General features: G+C 43.0%; 1 protein-coding gene across 1 annotated transcript in view; it reads right to left on the minus strand.

Annotated features, from left to right (window-relative positions):
* Positions 1-6138: 6138 nt before the first annotated feature.
* The window catches only part of STX6 (syntaxin 6), a 42951-nt gene continuing 32044 nt past the window's right edge, over positions 6139-17045 (minus strand). Inside the window, exon 8 of the mRNA XM_077453104.1 lies at positions 6139-13029. Within this exon, the coding sequence (XP_077309230.1) occupies positions 12953-13029 (77 nt within the window). The 3' untranslated portion in view covers positions 6139-12952. The remainder of the gene's footprint in view (positions 13030-17045) is intronic.

Below are 17045 nucleotides of genomic sequence, written 5' to 3' on the forward strand. Positions count from 1 at the left end.
ATGTTCACAGTCTGCATTAACATCACAGCCCTCCCTGTCCTCAGCCCCCCCCCCTTAACATCACGGCTCCCCCTTTAGATCAGTGTTCTGTCTGCCTTTACATCACAGTCCTCCCTGTCCTCAGCCCCCCCTTAACATCACGGCTCCCCCTTTACATCAGTGTTCACAGTCTGCCTTTACATCACAGTCCTCCCTTTAAAGCAGTCCATCAGTGTCCTCAGTTTCACTTCACATCACAAGGCCAAATTCGGAACCATTTATGGGCAGGCTGAATGTCAATCTGCTTGAGTAGAACCAGGTTGCCGGATTTTACATGCAATTATCGCTAGTGGCTGCTATAGCCGGGAGAATACAATATCTCCATAGGAGGGATTCCCCTGTCAACACTGTGTTGATGGGGAAATCAAGCAAATTTTCTCCATGTATAGCCTGCATTACAGTAATAGCACCCCTCTCCTCCTAATCCTCCTTTCATCATTCAGCCTCCCCTGCACAGTCCTACCAGGGCAGCGGCACAGCAGCTAGATGTTCTCACTTTCTCTCTGGTTTCCCCTTGGCCAATGCCATCATTCTCACAGCAAGCGGGGGGGGGTGCTGCATCTCAGGGCAAAGGGCGGGAGATGGCCATCTTATTACATTAACAAGCAGGCGATTACCAAATCCTGCCCTCTGTCCAGATATTAATTTATTTTAGGTACTTGTATACCCCCGTCAATTTACGCAGCGTCTCCCGCCCAGCCTGCTGTGAGGATGATGGTGGCAGCTGGTCAGGAGGCCAGAGAGAGAGAGAACACCCAGGTTGATAAGTGTTGCGCGGCTGCGATCTGGACAGGACTGTTACCTGGTTTCGGGATGCTCCATGATACGCCATTTAGTGAACCCTGCCCAAGAAGAACCCTAAAGAAATATTCTGGTCTTACACAGACTATACACGGATCGAAAGCCCTTGCTGAATCGGGCAAATTTCGATCCATGTATGGGCAGGCTTGATTTACAGAAGTCGATCTACCGGATGACTTCTGCTCAAGCACCGTGTTGGGTTTTTCCCCGATCGATCAGTGCTGCCAGCTATAGCCAGCACCACTTATCACTGTATTCTGATGGAAGGGAAGTCTCTCCGCTGCCAGAATAAATAGCTCTGCAAGGATTCCCCATCCACATCGAGTGTGTGGAAACAGGGTTTTTTTTTATTTATTTTTTTTCAACCCGCTGATTGACTAATGTATCGGCGGCCTAAGCAAACCCCTGCTAAAAAAAAAAAAAAGCCCAAAAAAACTTTAATCCATGTTTTTATTGGATTGAGGACCTGCATTGGGGTGTTGTGTTCACATAGCATGGTCTTCACAAAATGATTCCCCTTGTGCAGCTGAACAAAACCCAACCCCAAAAAAAATGCATAAAGAAATACACATATAAAAATTACTAAAATACCACCAAAACCAAATGAGTGGATGTCAGCACATACAAATCTAGTAGGCACTCCTCAGTGCATGGATCTACACCATGTAGTGCATTGATATCCCAGTTATAGAATACAATAATATACTATATTTTACATAAGCATGAAATAAATTAACAAATAATTAAAAGAATATCAGTACATTAACCACTTTTAGACTGGACCATTTTGCTGGCTTAAGACCAGACCACTTTTTGCACTTTAACTGACAACTGCGCGGTCGTGCAACGTGGCTCCCAAACAAAATTTACTTTTTCCCCACAAATAGAGCTTTCGTTTGGTGGTATTTGATCACCCCTGCGGTTTTTATTTTTTGCGCTATAAACAAAAAAAAAAAAAGGGACAATTTTGAAAAAAAAAAAAAACGTATTATTTTTTACTTTTTGCTATAATAAATATCCCCCAAAAATATATAAAAAAAAACTTTTTTTTTTCCTCAGTTTAGGCCGATACGTATTCTTCTACATATTTTTGGTAAAAAAAAAAATCGTAATAAGCGATTGATTGGTTTGCGCACAATTTATAGCGTTTACAAAAAAGGGGATAGTTTTATGGCATTTTTATTAATAATTTTTTTTTTTACTAGTAATGGCGGCAATCAGCGATTTTTATTGTGACTACGACATTATGGCGGACACATCGGACATTTTTGACACATCTTTCGGTCCATTGTCATTTATACAGCAATCAGTGCTATACAAATGCACTGATTCCTGTGTAAAGGACACTGGCAGTGAAGGGGTTAACCAGGGGGTGGCAGTATAGGGGTTAAGTGTGTCCTAAGGGCATGTTACTAACTTTGGAGGGCGTGGCTGTGTTAGTGAACACCTATCTCTGCTCCAATCACAGGGAGCAGAGATCAGTGTCACTTGTTGCTAGGCAGAACGGGGAGATGCAGTTTACTTCCGCATCTCCCCATTCAGCCTCCCCGTGAGACGATCGCAAGTATCCCCGCTACGCTCGAGTCCTCGGGACCCGCGACCGGACTCACAGGGGTCCCGACCGGCACGTGTGCGCGCTGCAATTTCAAATGGGCGTACCTGTACGCCAAGTTGCCTGCCTGTGCCATTCTGCCGACGTACATCGTCATGCGCCGGTCGGGAAGTGGTTAAGACATCCCAAAAGCCATTGATTGTGAAAATATACTAAGTAACTGTCCCAGTGTATATGCAGTGTCTCACAAAAGTGAGTACACCCCCTCACATTTATGTAAATATTTTGCAGTGCAAAGTGGATTTGCCTTTCGTAAATAACCCCCATGGTGTTCATGAAATGAAGTGATCTACATCATATGCCTCATCTCACAGTCCATTCAGTTGAATGGGCTGCCAACAGACTAAAAATTGGACTTGCACAATTACGATGCTTTTTAGCGTAGGTGCTCCCCTTATTATATTGGCCTGCCATTGAAAATTACAATAAATCACTAATCCATTTATGGTTCAATTCCATGCATTGTGATAATGTACGGGTGTGAATAGGCTCTTATTGTACAAAGAGATCTTCCATCTAGTTGAAAAATCTGCTTGTGAGCATTTTTCTTTAAAACTGAGATGCAGAAAATGTGTCCGATTAGTCAGATTAAACATGAGTGATCAGGGCAGAAGTTGATTTTGAATATCATTCAGCAGAAGAGCAAAGTGCTCTATGACAGCAGCATACATGGCCCAACATACAAATCTTGAACTGTATCTTCTATCACACCCTTTCAGTATCTGTAAAGGTTGGCCATTAAAGCGGGAGTCCACCGGGACTCCGCGTTTTTTTTTTTTTTTTTTTTTTAAAAGCCAGCAGCTACAAATACTGCAGCTGCTGACTTTTAAATAGTGACACTTACCTGTCCAGCGCGCCCACGATGTCGGCACCCGAAGCCGATCGCTCGCTCGTGCCGCCGCCATCTTGGGTATGGGAATCAGGAAATGGAGCCTTTCGGCTTCATTTCCCGGTTCCCTACTGCGCATGCGCGAGCCGCGCGGCGCACTCCGGACGGTCCCTGCTGCCTCTGGGAGCTGTGTGTTTCCCAGCAGGCAGCGGGGCACTTGCTGAAGGGGGCGGGCGCTTGCGGAAAGGGGCGTAACGTACGCCCCTTTCCGCAGAGAGCTAGCCCGGAAGTGGGTGCAGTTACCTGGATTATCCAGGTAACTGCACCCCCCTCCCCCCTGAAAGGTGCCGATTGTGGCGCCGGAGGGGGGGGGGGGGGGATTCCGATGAGCGGAGGTCCATTTTAGGGTGGACCTCCGCTTTAAGGTTATCATCAGCCTATTTCTGGGCTTAAAATAAACCCTTTCTCTGCAGGTAAACTGCAAGTGGAATAACATATAAAAGAAAACTTGTCATGACATATCAGCAGGCTGGTACTGTGGACTTTTGTGAAAATTCAGGTTCCCTGGCTGTCATACTGGCTCCATTACTGATCCTGGAAGTATGCATGTTGTGAGTTCTGACTTCATTTACAGCAAACCTGTCCTTAGCCAAAGCACTGAAACCAGTGGATCAGTTTGATGCTTAATAAAGGGACTGTCATTCGTGACAAAACTGCCTGTCTAGGCAGCATTGTCAGAAATGGAAGCCCCTTTATTTCTCTCATAACAGATCTACTCTGACCGTGTTTGAAATATTTGTTCAGATCCGCTGACACAGGAAAGAGTCATTTAGGTTTATTGCCTTATCCGAGGAATCCTTTGAACCATTGTGGAATTTGAGGACACACTGTCCAAGTCATTAGTCCACAAATGAGGATTAGTAAATGTATCCTGCTGACCATAGTATCCAAGTCATTAGTTCACAAGTGAGGATTAGTAAGATTTCCTGATGACCTCATTTTTATGATGGTGACAGAGGAGTTATTAAGAGTAGTTTTTCCACTAGAAATATCTAGTCCATATTTCTCCCAAGCCAAGTCAGACCTGTGAATGAAGCCTTATCTGGGTTTCTGGTTCTCCAAGAACAATATTCTACTTCCAGAATTGATAAACACCTGGAGACTTTTCTTAAGAATCTTTACTTTCCTTGTTGGATTCCTCTGCCTAGGTGGTAGTTGATCCACTTTACTCTAGGTAGTATCAGCTCCTGTTTGAACTTGGTGTTTGCTGCTTGTTCAGACTTTCTATTGCTCATAAAATTAGATCTAGCCCATTGAAGTCTTAGTAGATGCAGAGTAAAATGAAACATGTTAAGCTATGACCAAATCTGCTGATGTGATGGCTGCCTGCAGAATTCTTTGGCTCAAGACAGGGGCTGCAGATGTTGATTCCAAGCAGTCTTTCGATTCCAAGAAGTCCTTAGGTTCCCTCTCATTTTCTGGCAAACTTGAGGCTTTATTAAGGGAAGTCATCAAGAGGACCACCTGTGAAAAGACTATATACCTTCTGCAACACCATTCCAGATCTTTTTCCACCAAAAATCAAATTATGTTTATGGTCAATTAAATAGAGTATCTTAAAAGCATGCTACTGTGGAATTGATTTTGTTGTTGCTGGTCATCTTGGTTGCAACACACTAAAAAATATTCTACAGCAACTAACGTACAAAAAAAATCAGTTCTAGCTAATCGGATGTGCATCAGGAACAAAAAACATATCCCATGAACCTAGAAGAGCTTTCCTTCTTTGGTTTCATGTGTTAAGCTTGACATAGACTGTTGAAATTCTCCTGCTGAACAGTCCGAGATTCAAATCACACATGGGCAGGCTGAATGTACCCAAGTTGATAAATCGTTCAGCATGGGTACAACCAGCCTGCTGGATTTTACATGGGATTATTGCTAGAGAACACAATGGCTCCATCAGAGGGATTCCCCTTTCAATATTGTCTGTGCTGATAGGGGAATCAAGTAAATTGCTTTCCTGCAACCTGTTGCAGGAAAGAAATTTGCTCCATCTATGCCTGGCCTTAGACGTGATGATACAGTGACAAAAGTGGGCAAGGTACTGTAATCTTATCCAGGAAAACTGCTCTGCCGTTAAAAGGGGTTGTAAAGGTAAATGTTTTTTCACCTTAATGCATTCTATGCATTAAGGTGAAAAAACATCTGACAATGCCGTTTTACTTACCTCACCCCCTCGAAAGTCCCGCGCTCGCCCCCGACTTCCTCTTCACCACTCAGCCTGGCCGCTGATTGGCTGGAGTGGATTGATTGAAGGCCGCGCAGCCATTGGCTCGCGCTGCTGTCAATCACATCCAATGATGCGGCGCGCTGGGGGGCGGGGGCCGTGTGATACAGCGAGCTGCTGTATCACGGGAGCGCGCCCGCAGGTGCTTCTCACCATGCGAGGGAGCTCGCATGAACGTGAGAAGTACCTGCGGGAAGAAGCAGAGACAGCCGCCGAGGGACCCCAGAAGAGCAGGTTTGGGGCCACTCTGTGCAAAACGAGCTGCACAGTGGAGGCAAGTATAATATGTTTGTTATTTTAAGAAAAAAAAAAAATACCTTTACAATCCCTTTAAGACACCAGTTCTAGGCACACACGTCAGAGATAGATGGTAGCGCTGGACCCAGCTTGCAGCAGCAGAACAAAGCTGGATATGTAAATGTGAATTGAGGATAATCTTACTAACCAGAGATAGAAGAAAAAAAAACAAGGGGTGAAGCTCCCGTTTACGAATATAATATAGCTGGTTAGGTCAGAGATGCTTTGTGAACTACTAGAGAAAGAGAAAAGAAAAAACAAAAAACACAATTATATAAAAGAAATACACTTTATTTCACCACTTGCATCTAATGGAAATTCACAGATTCAAATCTTAAAAATATGTTCATGAAATGGAAGTTTGTACAAGGGTCTGAAATGTAGTACAGAGTACAGGATTCATCCCCTGTCACTCCCAACTGTAGAGATCAAATCCCAAACATTACCAGTTTCATGATCTAAGCAGCAGTATACATCCACAAATTAGCAGTGCTGAGATAGGAACCCAATCGGTCCCTCAAAATGTTCTCAAAGACACATTTCTACTTCAATAGTTTCCAACAAGCAGTCCATAGGTATAAAAACAAAAAGACACAAAAAAAAAATGGAACAGTACCTCAATCAAAAAAAAAAAAAAATATATATATACTTAACCTGTAGTGGGAATATTAGTAGTGTGTACAGTGCTATCTTGCAGGCAATAAGAAATACTCACTTTCCTATACCTCCTCGGTTCAATTTTTTTTTTCTTTTTATTGATCATGGACCCAAGGCATACAATGCCAATGTTAACCTATATAGAATGGGCAGTATTGTGCTTTTATAGTATTGTCCCTCTGCAAGAAGGCACATTTAATGGACTCAAAACCACAGGATTAACAGTAATTGTGTACAGCAATCACATGTACAATCAATCCGGAAAGTATTTACAGTGTTTCACTTTTTCCACATTTTATTATGTTACAGCCTTATTCCAAAATTGATTCAATTCATTATTTTCCTCAAAATTCTACGAACAATACCCCATAATGACAATGTGAAAGAAATTTGTTTGAAATCTTTGCAAATTTATTTAAAAAAAAAAAAAAATTACTTGTACACAACTATCCACAGCCTTTGCCATTAAACTCAAAATATAGCTCAGGTGTACCCTGTGTCCACTGATCATCCTTGAGATGTTTCTAAAACTTGATTGGAGTACATCTGTGGTAAATTCAGTTGATTGAACATGATTTGGAAAAGCACCCACCTGTCTATATAGGGTCCCACAGATAACAGTGCATGTCAGCGCACAAACCATTCCATGAACTCCAAGGAATTGTCTGTAGACCTTCGAGACAGGATTATATTGAGGGACAGATCTGAGGAAAGGGGGGGGGGGTACAGAAACACTTCTACAGCATTAAAGGCCCCAATGAGCACAGTGGCATCCATCATCCATAAATGTAAGAAGTTTGGAATCACCAGCACTCTTCTAGAGCGGGCTGACTGACCAAACTGAGCAATCGGGGGAGAAGGAGTCAGGGAGGTGACCAAGAACCCAATGGTCACTCTGACAAAGCTCCAGAATTTCTCTGTGCAGAGAGAACCTTCCAGAACAACAACCATCTCTGCAGCACTCCACCAATCAGGTCTGTATGGTAGAGTGCCCAAAAGTAAGCCACTCCTTAGTTTAAAAAAAAAAAAAAAAAAAAAACACATGACAGCCTGCCTGGAGTTTGCCAAAAGGCACTTGAAGGACTATCAGACCGCGAGAAACAAAATTCTCTGGTTTGATGAAACAAAGATTGAACACTTTGGTCTGAATGGCAAGTGTCATGTCTGGAGGAAACCAGGCACCGCGCATCACCTGGCCAATACCATCTCTACAGTGAAGCATGGTGGTGGCAGCATCATGCTGTTGGAATGTTTTTCAGTAGCAGGAACTGGCAGACAAGTCAGGATCAAGGGAAAGATTAATCCAGCAATGTACAGACATCCTTGATGAAAACCTGCTCCAGAGCGCTCAGGACCTCAGACTGGGGCAAAGGTTCATCTTCCAACAGGACAAAGACCCTAAGTACACAGCCAAGATAACAAAAGGAGTGCCTAAGGGCCAACTCTGTGAATGTCCTCAAGTGACCCAGCCAGAGCCCAGACTTGAACCTGACTGAACATTTCTCGAGAGATCTGAAAATGGCTGTGCACCGACGCACCCCATCCAACTTGATGGAGCTTGATCACTCCTGCAAAGAAAAATGGGAGAAACTTCCCAAAAATAGGTGTGCCAAGCTTGTAATATCATACTCAAAAAGACTGGAGGCTGTAATTGGTGCCAAAGGTGCTTCAAAGTAATGAGCGAAGGCTGTGAATACTTATGTACATGAGATTTTTTCATTTTTTATTTTTAACCACTTAAAGACCAGGCCTCATTTTTAAACAGTTTTTTTTTTTGCTAGAAAATTACTTAGAACCCCCAAACATTATAAAAAAAAATTCTAACACCCTAGGGAATAAAATGGCGATCATTGCAATACTTGTCACATCGTATTTGCGCAGCTGTCTTACAAGCGCACTTTTCTTGGAAAAAATCCACTTTTTTTGAATAAAATAAATAAATAAGACACCAGTAAAGTTAGCCCAATTTGTTTGTAGATTGTGAAAGATAACGTTACACCAAGTAAATGGATACCCAACATGTCACGCTTCAAAATTGCGCCCGTTCGTGGAATGGCGTCAAACTTTTACCCTTAAAAATCTCCATAGGCGTTGTTTAAAAGATTCTACAGGTTGCATGTTTTGAGTTACGGAGGAGGTCTAGGGCTAGAATTATTGCTCTAACGATTGTGGCGATACTTCACGTGTGGACCACCGTTTTCATATGCGGCTGCTGCTCACATATGCGTTTGCTTCTGCGTGCAAGCTTGTCAGGACGGGGTGCTTTAAAAAAAATATATTTTTTTTTTCTTATTTATTTTATTTTTACACTTTAAAAAAAAAAAATAATAATTCGGGTCACTTTTATTCCTAGTACAAGGAATGTTAACATCCCCTGTAATAGGAAAGAGCATGACAGTATATGAAATTTGGGATCAAAAAGTCCCCAGATCTCATATTTGAACCTAAATGCAATAAAAAAATAAAAATAATTCTGTCATTTGAAAAAAAAATTAGCCTTTAAGACGTATGGGTGGAAGTGACGTTTTGACATCACTTCCGCCCTGCTATGGTATGGAGACGGGTGGGGGCCATCTTAGCCTCACTCACCCTGACCAAGGGTTTGGTAAGCGGCGGGAAGGGGGTGGCCCCTTTCCCACCTCCAATAATGGTCATTTTGTGGCGAATCCGCTGCAGAGGCCACCATTATCGTAAACAGGATGCCGGCTCAAAAGATGGATACCTGGGTTGTGGCAGCAGGTACTGCCATTACCAAAATATCCATCTTTAAACTGCCGACGTGTATGTACAGGAGACGGTTGGCAAGAATTTGCAAAGATTTCAACAAACTTCTTTCATGTTGTTATTAGGAGTTATTACTTGTAGAGATTTGAGGGAAATAATGAATTTAATCCATTTTGGAATAAGGCTATAACATAACAAAAGGTGGAAAAAGTGAAGCGCTGTGAATACTTTCCAGATGTGCACCAGAGATTATTTACTCAATTCTCTATCTGATGGAGAATAAGCAGATCTGAAAGGGCACTCCTACTTTGCAAACTACATATTTCGTTTTATATTTTACTCTTCTCCACATGCAACTCTATAAAATCACACAAGATCAATCATGTAGATATAAGGGAGAAAGGTGATCGATTGTGGAAAATGTACACAATGCAATTAAATACACTGCTTATATGACAATCATTACAGGAACCCACGGGTTGGGAAAAAAAAAAAAAAAAAGGTCCAACTAATCATGCACAATTACAATTCATCCATGCAGATCTGTCCAACGTAAGCTTAATGCCCCTTCCACTTGGGGTAGGCTCCATGGGAGTCCGCCTGCTCAGCGGGGAATCTGTCTACTGATCCCTGTTGAGCGGGTGGATGGCTGGTCTATGACCGCTCATACAGAGGGGACACAGACACAGGCCACTCTCCCCTATGGGCAGTCAAATGTAAACGGACCTCCTGACCATTTACACCCGACTGTCATCCAATCCACCAGACAGATGGGGATCCCGTCTTTTTTTAGTGAATAGGATCAGATATTAGCGGGTGTCAACGGACACATGTTCATCGACACCCACCACTCCATAGAAGAGACTGGAGGGTCCGATCAAGTCCACCTAAAAAACTGACAGGCATCAGTCTGCTAGTGTAAAATGGGCCTTACAGCATACAAGTCTGTGTATGCTTGCAATAACTGAATGTTATTTGTGCTAAAGCTGAACTTCAGGTGGGTAAAAAAAAAAAAAAAAAAAAACACACACCAATTTGTGCAGATATATGTTCATTAGAAGTTATTGAAGGATAAGTTCACCTTTGGAATATGTTCCATCTGTTTTTAGACTTGAAAATTTAGCATGCACCCCGCATGCCTGCTTCCCCCTCCCTGCGACAGCGGGCTGGAGATCTTCTCCCCATACCCACTGTCACAATAAAAAATAAAACACAGAGCGGCCTTGCATTGCTCCGCCCACATCATTCATTCACTGCTTCCTGTGTATGGATAAACTACAAGTACTATCAGCCACTTGTAGCTTTCAATTAACGAGGGAGCTGGCGAGCGCTCTGGTAGTTCATTGATTCTTCCAGCTTTCAGGTAACTGCCTGCCAATATGAGGTACAAGCAAACAGCTGATCTCAGGTACCATGCTCTGCAGGCTCCTTAGAAGAAAAAAAAAAACAACATATGCACTGTTTATTTACCTGCAAAAAAGAGATGCATTTATTATTTTTTTTCAAAAGGTGAACTTGGCCTTTAAGTGTATTTTTAAAAGCTGCTAGTGCAAGTACTGGAACCTGACATGATATCAGTGTCTTGCAATCCCATTTCAGCAGAGCTCAGACTCAGAGTGGTATAAGTAGCACAATGAGCCAATCAGGTGTACTGAAATGCTCATTTGCTAACAAGGGATATACTAAAAGAGGAAAGAGCAGAGTGACAGAGATAAACGTATCAGTGTGTGGCTTCTCCTTCACCGTCCACAGCCTGTGGGCAAGGGCAAGACCAAGCTGTATAAGGCAGCCCATAGATGGTGTGAATTTCTTTTCCACAACCATGGGCTGCAGAGAAGAAACTTGCACAATTATCCCATTAACACACAGTGTTGACAGGAGAATCCCTCCTGCCATGCAATTGTCTTCTCCCGGCAGGGGAAGCTGTCTCCGCCGCATTTTAAAAATTCCTGATTGAATCCCACAAGGGACCAAGCGCATGGAGCATTTGGTTCTGTACTGATCCATGCAGTAGTTGATGATCCAACACGATTGATAGCGCACCCCACCTAGACAAATACTTAACAAGGGCTAATTGACAGTGCTCATCTCTGGCAGGAGGCCTTGTCCGTTTCTGAGACAGGAAATAAGGGTCAATATTCCCAAGGGGACAGAAGGCATAACAAAAACAACAAATGGGGCTTTAATGGAGACGCTTCCAAAGTAAAGACTAATTGTAGCCATGGTGATTATTGTGACAAAGGTCAGTTTTTGAACCCTTTCTCAACTGACAGATCATTTTCCCACAACTCAAACATCCATACCTTTTAAGACATTAAATTTTATCTTAAATAAATCCACAAAGTAGGCAAAATATTCTTCATATCTAGCACCAAGCAATAAAAGTTCCTCGTGAAGTCTGGTGATTTGTCAGAACTAGCACTATTTTGTTAAATAAATAGCTTGATGGATGTCAGCCAATAAAGTCTCAGGTGACGATTCATTCACAACAGCCGGTCGTGTCCCTCCCATGTCCAACGGCTCAAAAACAGATTTACATAACGGATGCTGCCAACTTTCCATGACAGTTCCCAGAGTTTGGAATAGATGTAGTGTTTGGTTCGACAGAATGTGGTTAATTACAACACATATGGTACAAACAGACAGGAACAAAACACATTCAGTAAAGACGCTACAAGGCAGGCAACGGACAAAAGCTTGAGTAGGGGGAGGGGGGTGGAAAGTGGCATCGGGAATTGTAAGACAACACAGCCTGCCTATCAATAAAACAGATATAAAAATAAAATCAGTAGAGTGCACACAGATTCAGTCCTATCATCAAATCTTAATAATACAGTTGAATAAACCGTAATCTCACTTAATGGCACTCCCTATCTGGCTAAATAATTCCAGATGTGAAGCATCCTTCTCATAGTAATTTGAATATCAAGAGACAAAACCCATCAATCTTCATTATCAAATCTCTTGGATTTCTAATGTTATGGTAGCCATGGTCCCGTACTGTAGACAGGGCCTTTGTTTCTGCATCCCTCATTCTCAGAAAGGCATCTTGTTGAGCAGATGAGGACCTCTGGTCACAGATGTGTAATAGCAGAATGAATGCAGGCATTGTTATAGAACGTAGCACACGGTCTTACAAAAATAAAGCCGCCAACCGCAATGGTACTAGCGTTAAACAGATCTTGTGGCCATGTCCAGGTTCGATTCTGCCGGAAGCTGAAGCAGGCCTGTAATTTATTCCAGATGCTAATGGTTCCTAGCCAAGCAGCTCTGCAGTACCGTCACGTCACATGTGGTTTAAATCTCCCCTTTTGAAAACAGTACACTCCGGAGCCACAGGCCCAAGGTTTCTCCTTTGCTTATGTTCCGGCAGACAGGCAAGCTCAGGCGTGTTTCCTTTGGAAAGGAAGATGAGGCAGGAACACAGAATACAGACAGCAGTAATCCAGTGTGTAAACTGCTTAGGATAAAAGCAGAAAAATTTCGGGCTCTCTGCGTGTTGTAGCAAGTTTCTGAAAAAGAGGGGACGCCGTAGTCCTGCACCACCTGAAGATGGTGCTGCGGCTTGTAGCCACTTGATTTTCAAAAATCACAAATGCCCTTTTGCCACGGCAATGCCAATTCACACATTAATACACCTTTAGTTTGTTGTGATACTGTAAAATGTATTGTTGGAATTCCATGGAAGGAGTAAACTTGTAAGTCACAGCGCAAAGAAAAGGATCAGTACCACGAGCAGCAGAGCAAGGAGCACAACGATGGCGCACCACTGACGGCGATCTGCAGACAGAACATAACAGTGTTAATTATTATATAGGATTTATATAGCGCCAACATTTTGTGCAGCACTTTACAACATGAGGGCAGACAGTACAGTTATAATACAATTCAATATAGGAGGAATCAGAGGGCCCTGCTCATTAGAGCTTACAATCTAGGAAGTAGGGTCAAGTGATACAAAAAGGTAAAAGCTTTGGGGCATGAGCTGATGGAGAAAATAAAAGTTTGGTTGTTAGGTGGGGGCAGAATATTCTTCTCTGAAGAGAAGGGTTTTCAGGAATCGCCTAAAAGTGGACAGAGTAGGAGATAATTGGACAGATTGGGGTAGGGAGTTCCATAGGATGGGAGAGACTCGGGAGTTGAACTAGAGAGCTGGTTTTGGGAGGAAACTCCCAAGGTGCAACATAAAAAACTGAAATGACAGATCGCTTTCCAAAGCAAATATTCTCTAGCAAGAAGAACCCCAGACCCAATGATACCCGTCTTCTCTACACTACCCTGGAGCCAGGAGCCCTCATCCTGTAGGGGTGCAACGGATCGTCACCGATCCGTGATCTGAACGGGTCACCCCACCTGGATTGGCACATGCCACGATCTGCGGAGCGCTCTGTGGTCTCGGCCTTAGGAAAGGCCGCGGCTTCGGCCTAGCTCCGAAGTGGCGGCCATCTCTCTACAACCAGGCCATTTACAATGTGATCGCTCCGACGGAGCGATCACTTGTAAACCAACCGGCGTCATGTCACGACACCGGTTCCTCTCTCCCTTCTCTGTACTAATCTGTACAGTGGAGGGGAGAGATCGGATGGAAGCAGCCATCCCTCCATACCCTGCCAATACCCAGCCCATAACTCTGCCATACCCAGCCCATAACTCTGCCATACCCTGCGATACCCAGCCATGCTCAGCCAATATTACAGTGGGGGAGATTATGGATATTACAGTGGGGACTATATGGTGGTGGAATTTTAACAGGTTTTTGCAAATTAAATTATTATTTGCTGATCTGAAAAATGATCCGATCCGTGACTCTGATCCATGGAACGATCCGATCCGTGAGTTTTTTGAGCCGTTGCACCCCTATCATCCTGTGTAAGCTCCATGTCATGGTAATGTTAGGGCCTGGAGACTAGCTTCTATTTACAGAGGGCGCCAGCAAAGCAATGAAGCAGAGGATGCTGAACGTAACAGTCAAAGGGTGTCAGTTCGTATTTCAAGAGAACCTGCCATTTTCCCTAAATGAGCAAAGTGACACAATTCTTTGAAAAAGGGCTATTGGGGAAAACTTTTGTTTTCCATTTTGGAGTAAAGCCTCATACACACGATTGGATTTTTGGCAGGGAATTGTGTGATGACAGACTGTTTGCCTAAAACCCGACCGTTATGCTCCATCAGACAATTGTTGGCCAACTTTCCACCAACAAATGGACAGTTGGATGGCAGGCTAGTAAATTTTCAGTGGACAATGGTCTGTTAGATTTCCCTATACTGTGTACACAAGTCCGTCACTCAAAAGTCCAAAGTACAAACACGCATGCTCGGAATCAATGCTCACCAAAAACGACATTAGCAGAAGGTGCCCAAAGGGTGGCGCTCAAGAGCTTAAATTCCACGTAGTACGTCATTACGTTCGAGTTTGTTGGCCGACAATTGTGTACCGTTTGTATGCAAGAAGAGTTCACAGCCCACGTCCTTCAGACAAAAGTGATGCTTTGTCTGCGGAAAATCCAATCAAGTGTACGAGGCTTAAGGGAGAGTTATAATGCTGGTCAGATTTTTTTTTTTTGCCATCTGTGTCCTATTAGAGATTTCCCTTCACTTCTGGTCCCATAGTCAAAACAGGAAGTAAGAGGAAATAACTGCAAATTAAGGGAATTCTTTGGGGACCCCCAAGTCAGCAGAACTAGTGTCCCCATTGGGCAATTTCCCTAGTATTACGTCTCTGGGAATAACCCAAAATTTGGGATTTGATTTTACTTTCACTTTCAATGATAATGGTAATACTACTGGTAGGGAATGCTGGTTGAGTGAACTCCTACAGAATATTGGCTATATAGAAACATTTGTCTCATCCAAGACGGTTTTGCAGTGATTATGTAATGCAAAACGTACTGACCATGTAATGTGAATTGTTGAAGCCTGATTATGTTTGTTCATGTTGAACTAAATAAACTTTTCTTTGAATATAAAAAAAAAAATTTAAAAAAAAATGATAATGGTAAACTGGACAATAAAATCCTGGCAAATTGGTCTAATCCCTTTCCCGTCTATCCAAAACAAAACAAAAAAAAAAAAAAATGTATCCCCTCAACTAAATGGCAGATCTGCAGCTCTGATTCTAGGCACCCCAGGTGCCCAAACTTGCCTTTATCTTGACCCCAATGTCCCAAATGTTATCATGAACACTTAACCACAAGCAACACTGAAGAATAAAAAGTTCTTATCTCCTTTTATTATAAACGGTAAGAATGATGCTAACTTTGTTATGTTATGACAGATACACTTTAATGAGTAAAAGAACTGAAACAAAACACACACACACACACACACACACACACACACACACACACACACACCCCTAGTGGTACATAAGATGAAATATATGCAAAACAGAGATGCTAAAGATGGCTGACTTTGTGTGTTATCCGGTTTTTGCCTTAGGCTTGCCATGGGCAGGCAGATGTCTTTCTGAGAACAGGTGGGGAGACATCTGGCCATCCTCAAAAGCCTCAGGACCCATCACACATCCTCCTGCATTTTGGCCTACAGTACCTGAGTAGGCGAGTTATTTTTCCCCTTTTCCTACTAAAAATAGAAAGATTGGTAGTTTTCCACAAAGACATGAAAAATCTTAATAACAAGCATTTTCAACTGTTACAGGTGCTCAACATAGTTTATAAAAGGACTGGTCTTTACCCACCAGGCCACTTAATGGTGTGAACATTACAGCCTTACACCTTGTATACAAAAGGCTATAGATGAATAATCCCATGAAATACCTATGGCTTCAACCACACTAAAGCTCTCCACCCCAGTTTTTACATTTAGATTAAACTTTTCAGAGACCTTAAGAGTAGGTACCTACAATTTTCACTTATCCAAAAAGGGAAGCTAGGTCTGAAGGTACAGCACTGTCCTTCCCCCGACACCTTTTTATTGGTTCCTTAAAGGAGAGGTATAGCCAAAATTTGTTTGGTTGTACTTCTATGGATCACAGGAGTGCAGTCCATTCTGCATACCTGTGACCTGTTTTCAGCTGACAGCGGATTGAAGCCAGCTGTCGGCTGACATCACAGAGCTGGTCCAGGCTCTGGAAAGATTGTGACCATAATGTCGGGATCCACCCACATGCCTGGACCGGCACCCAACTCCAGTGAGTATGGGGGGGGGGGGGGCACAGCAGAGAGCGGGACTGACAGTCACCAGCTTTTTGCTCAGGCAGATCGCTCAGTACTTAGTCTTAGATTCGGCGGGGGACAGATGTCGCATCAGATCAATGCTGCATCCACCTAGGTAAATATGATGCCACAAAAACATTCCCATACATCTCTTTGAATATCATGAGATGTCTGACTGAGCAACAGTAATGCCAGCCATACACGGATAGAAAATTTGTTTGGTTTAACAGGGATCAGTCCAGATTACATCTATGTATGGGGGCAAGAACGATTGTACCCAAGTTGATCGATGGATTGACTTGGGTACAACCAGCCTGTCGGATTTTTTTACATGCGATTACTGCCAGCGGCTACAGCTGCTAACAGTATTCATTGTGTTCTGATGGCCAAGAAGGCCCCCCCCCCCCCCGCTGGCAGAACACAATAACACTGTGGGTGGCATTCCTGCAGCAAGGACAACAGTAAGCAAAATAGTAGTAATATTACCAAATCTCATAAGATGTCACACAGAAGATACACTGCAATGAGGCTGAAGGCACAGAAGTACACTGCTGTTTATTTTAGGCACAATCTAGGGTAATACGTAGATATTTCAGGGTACTGCTTAGGCAAAATAACTTC

The sequence above is a fragment of the Lithobates pipiens genome, unplaced genomic scaffold, assembly GCF_037356315.1.
Source record: "Lithobates pipiens isolate NorthernLeopardFrog02 unplaced genomic scaffold, aLitPip1_a1.2 Scaffold_23, whole genome shotgun sequence".
Taxonomy (NCBI): Eukaryota; Metazoa; Chordata; class Amphibia; order Anura; family Ranidae; genus Lithobates; species Lithobates pipiens.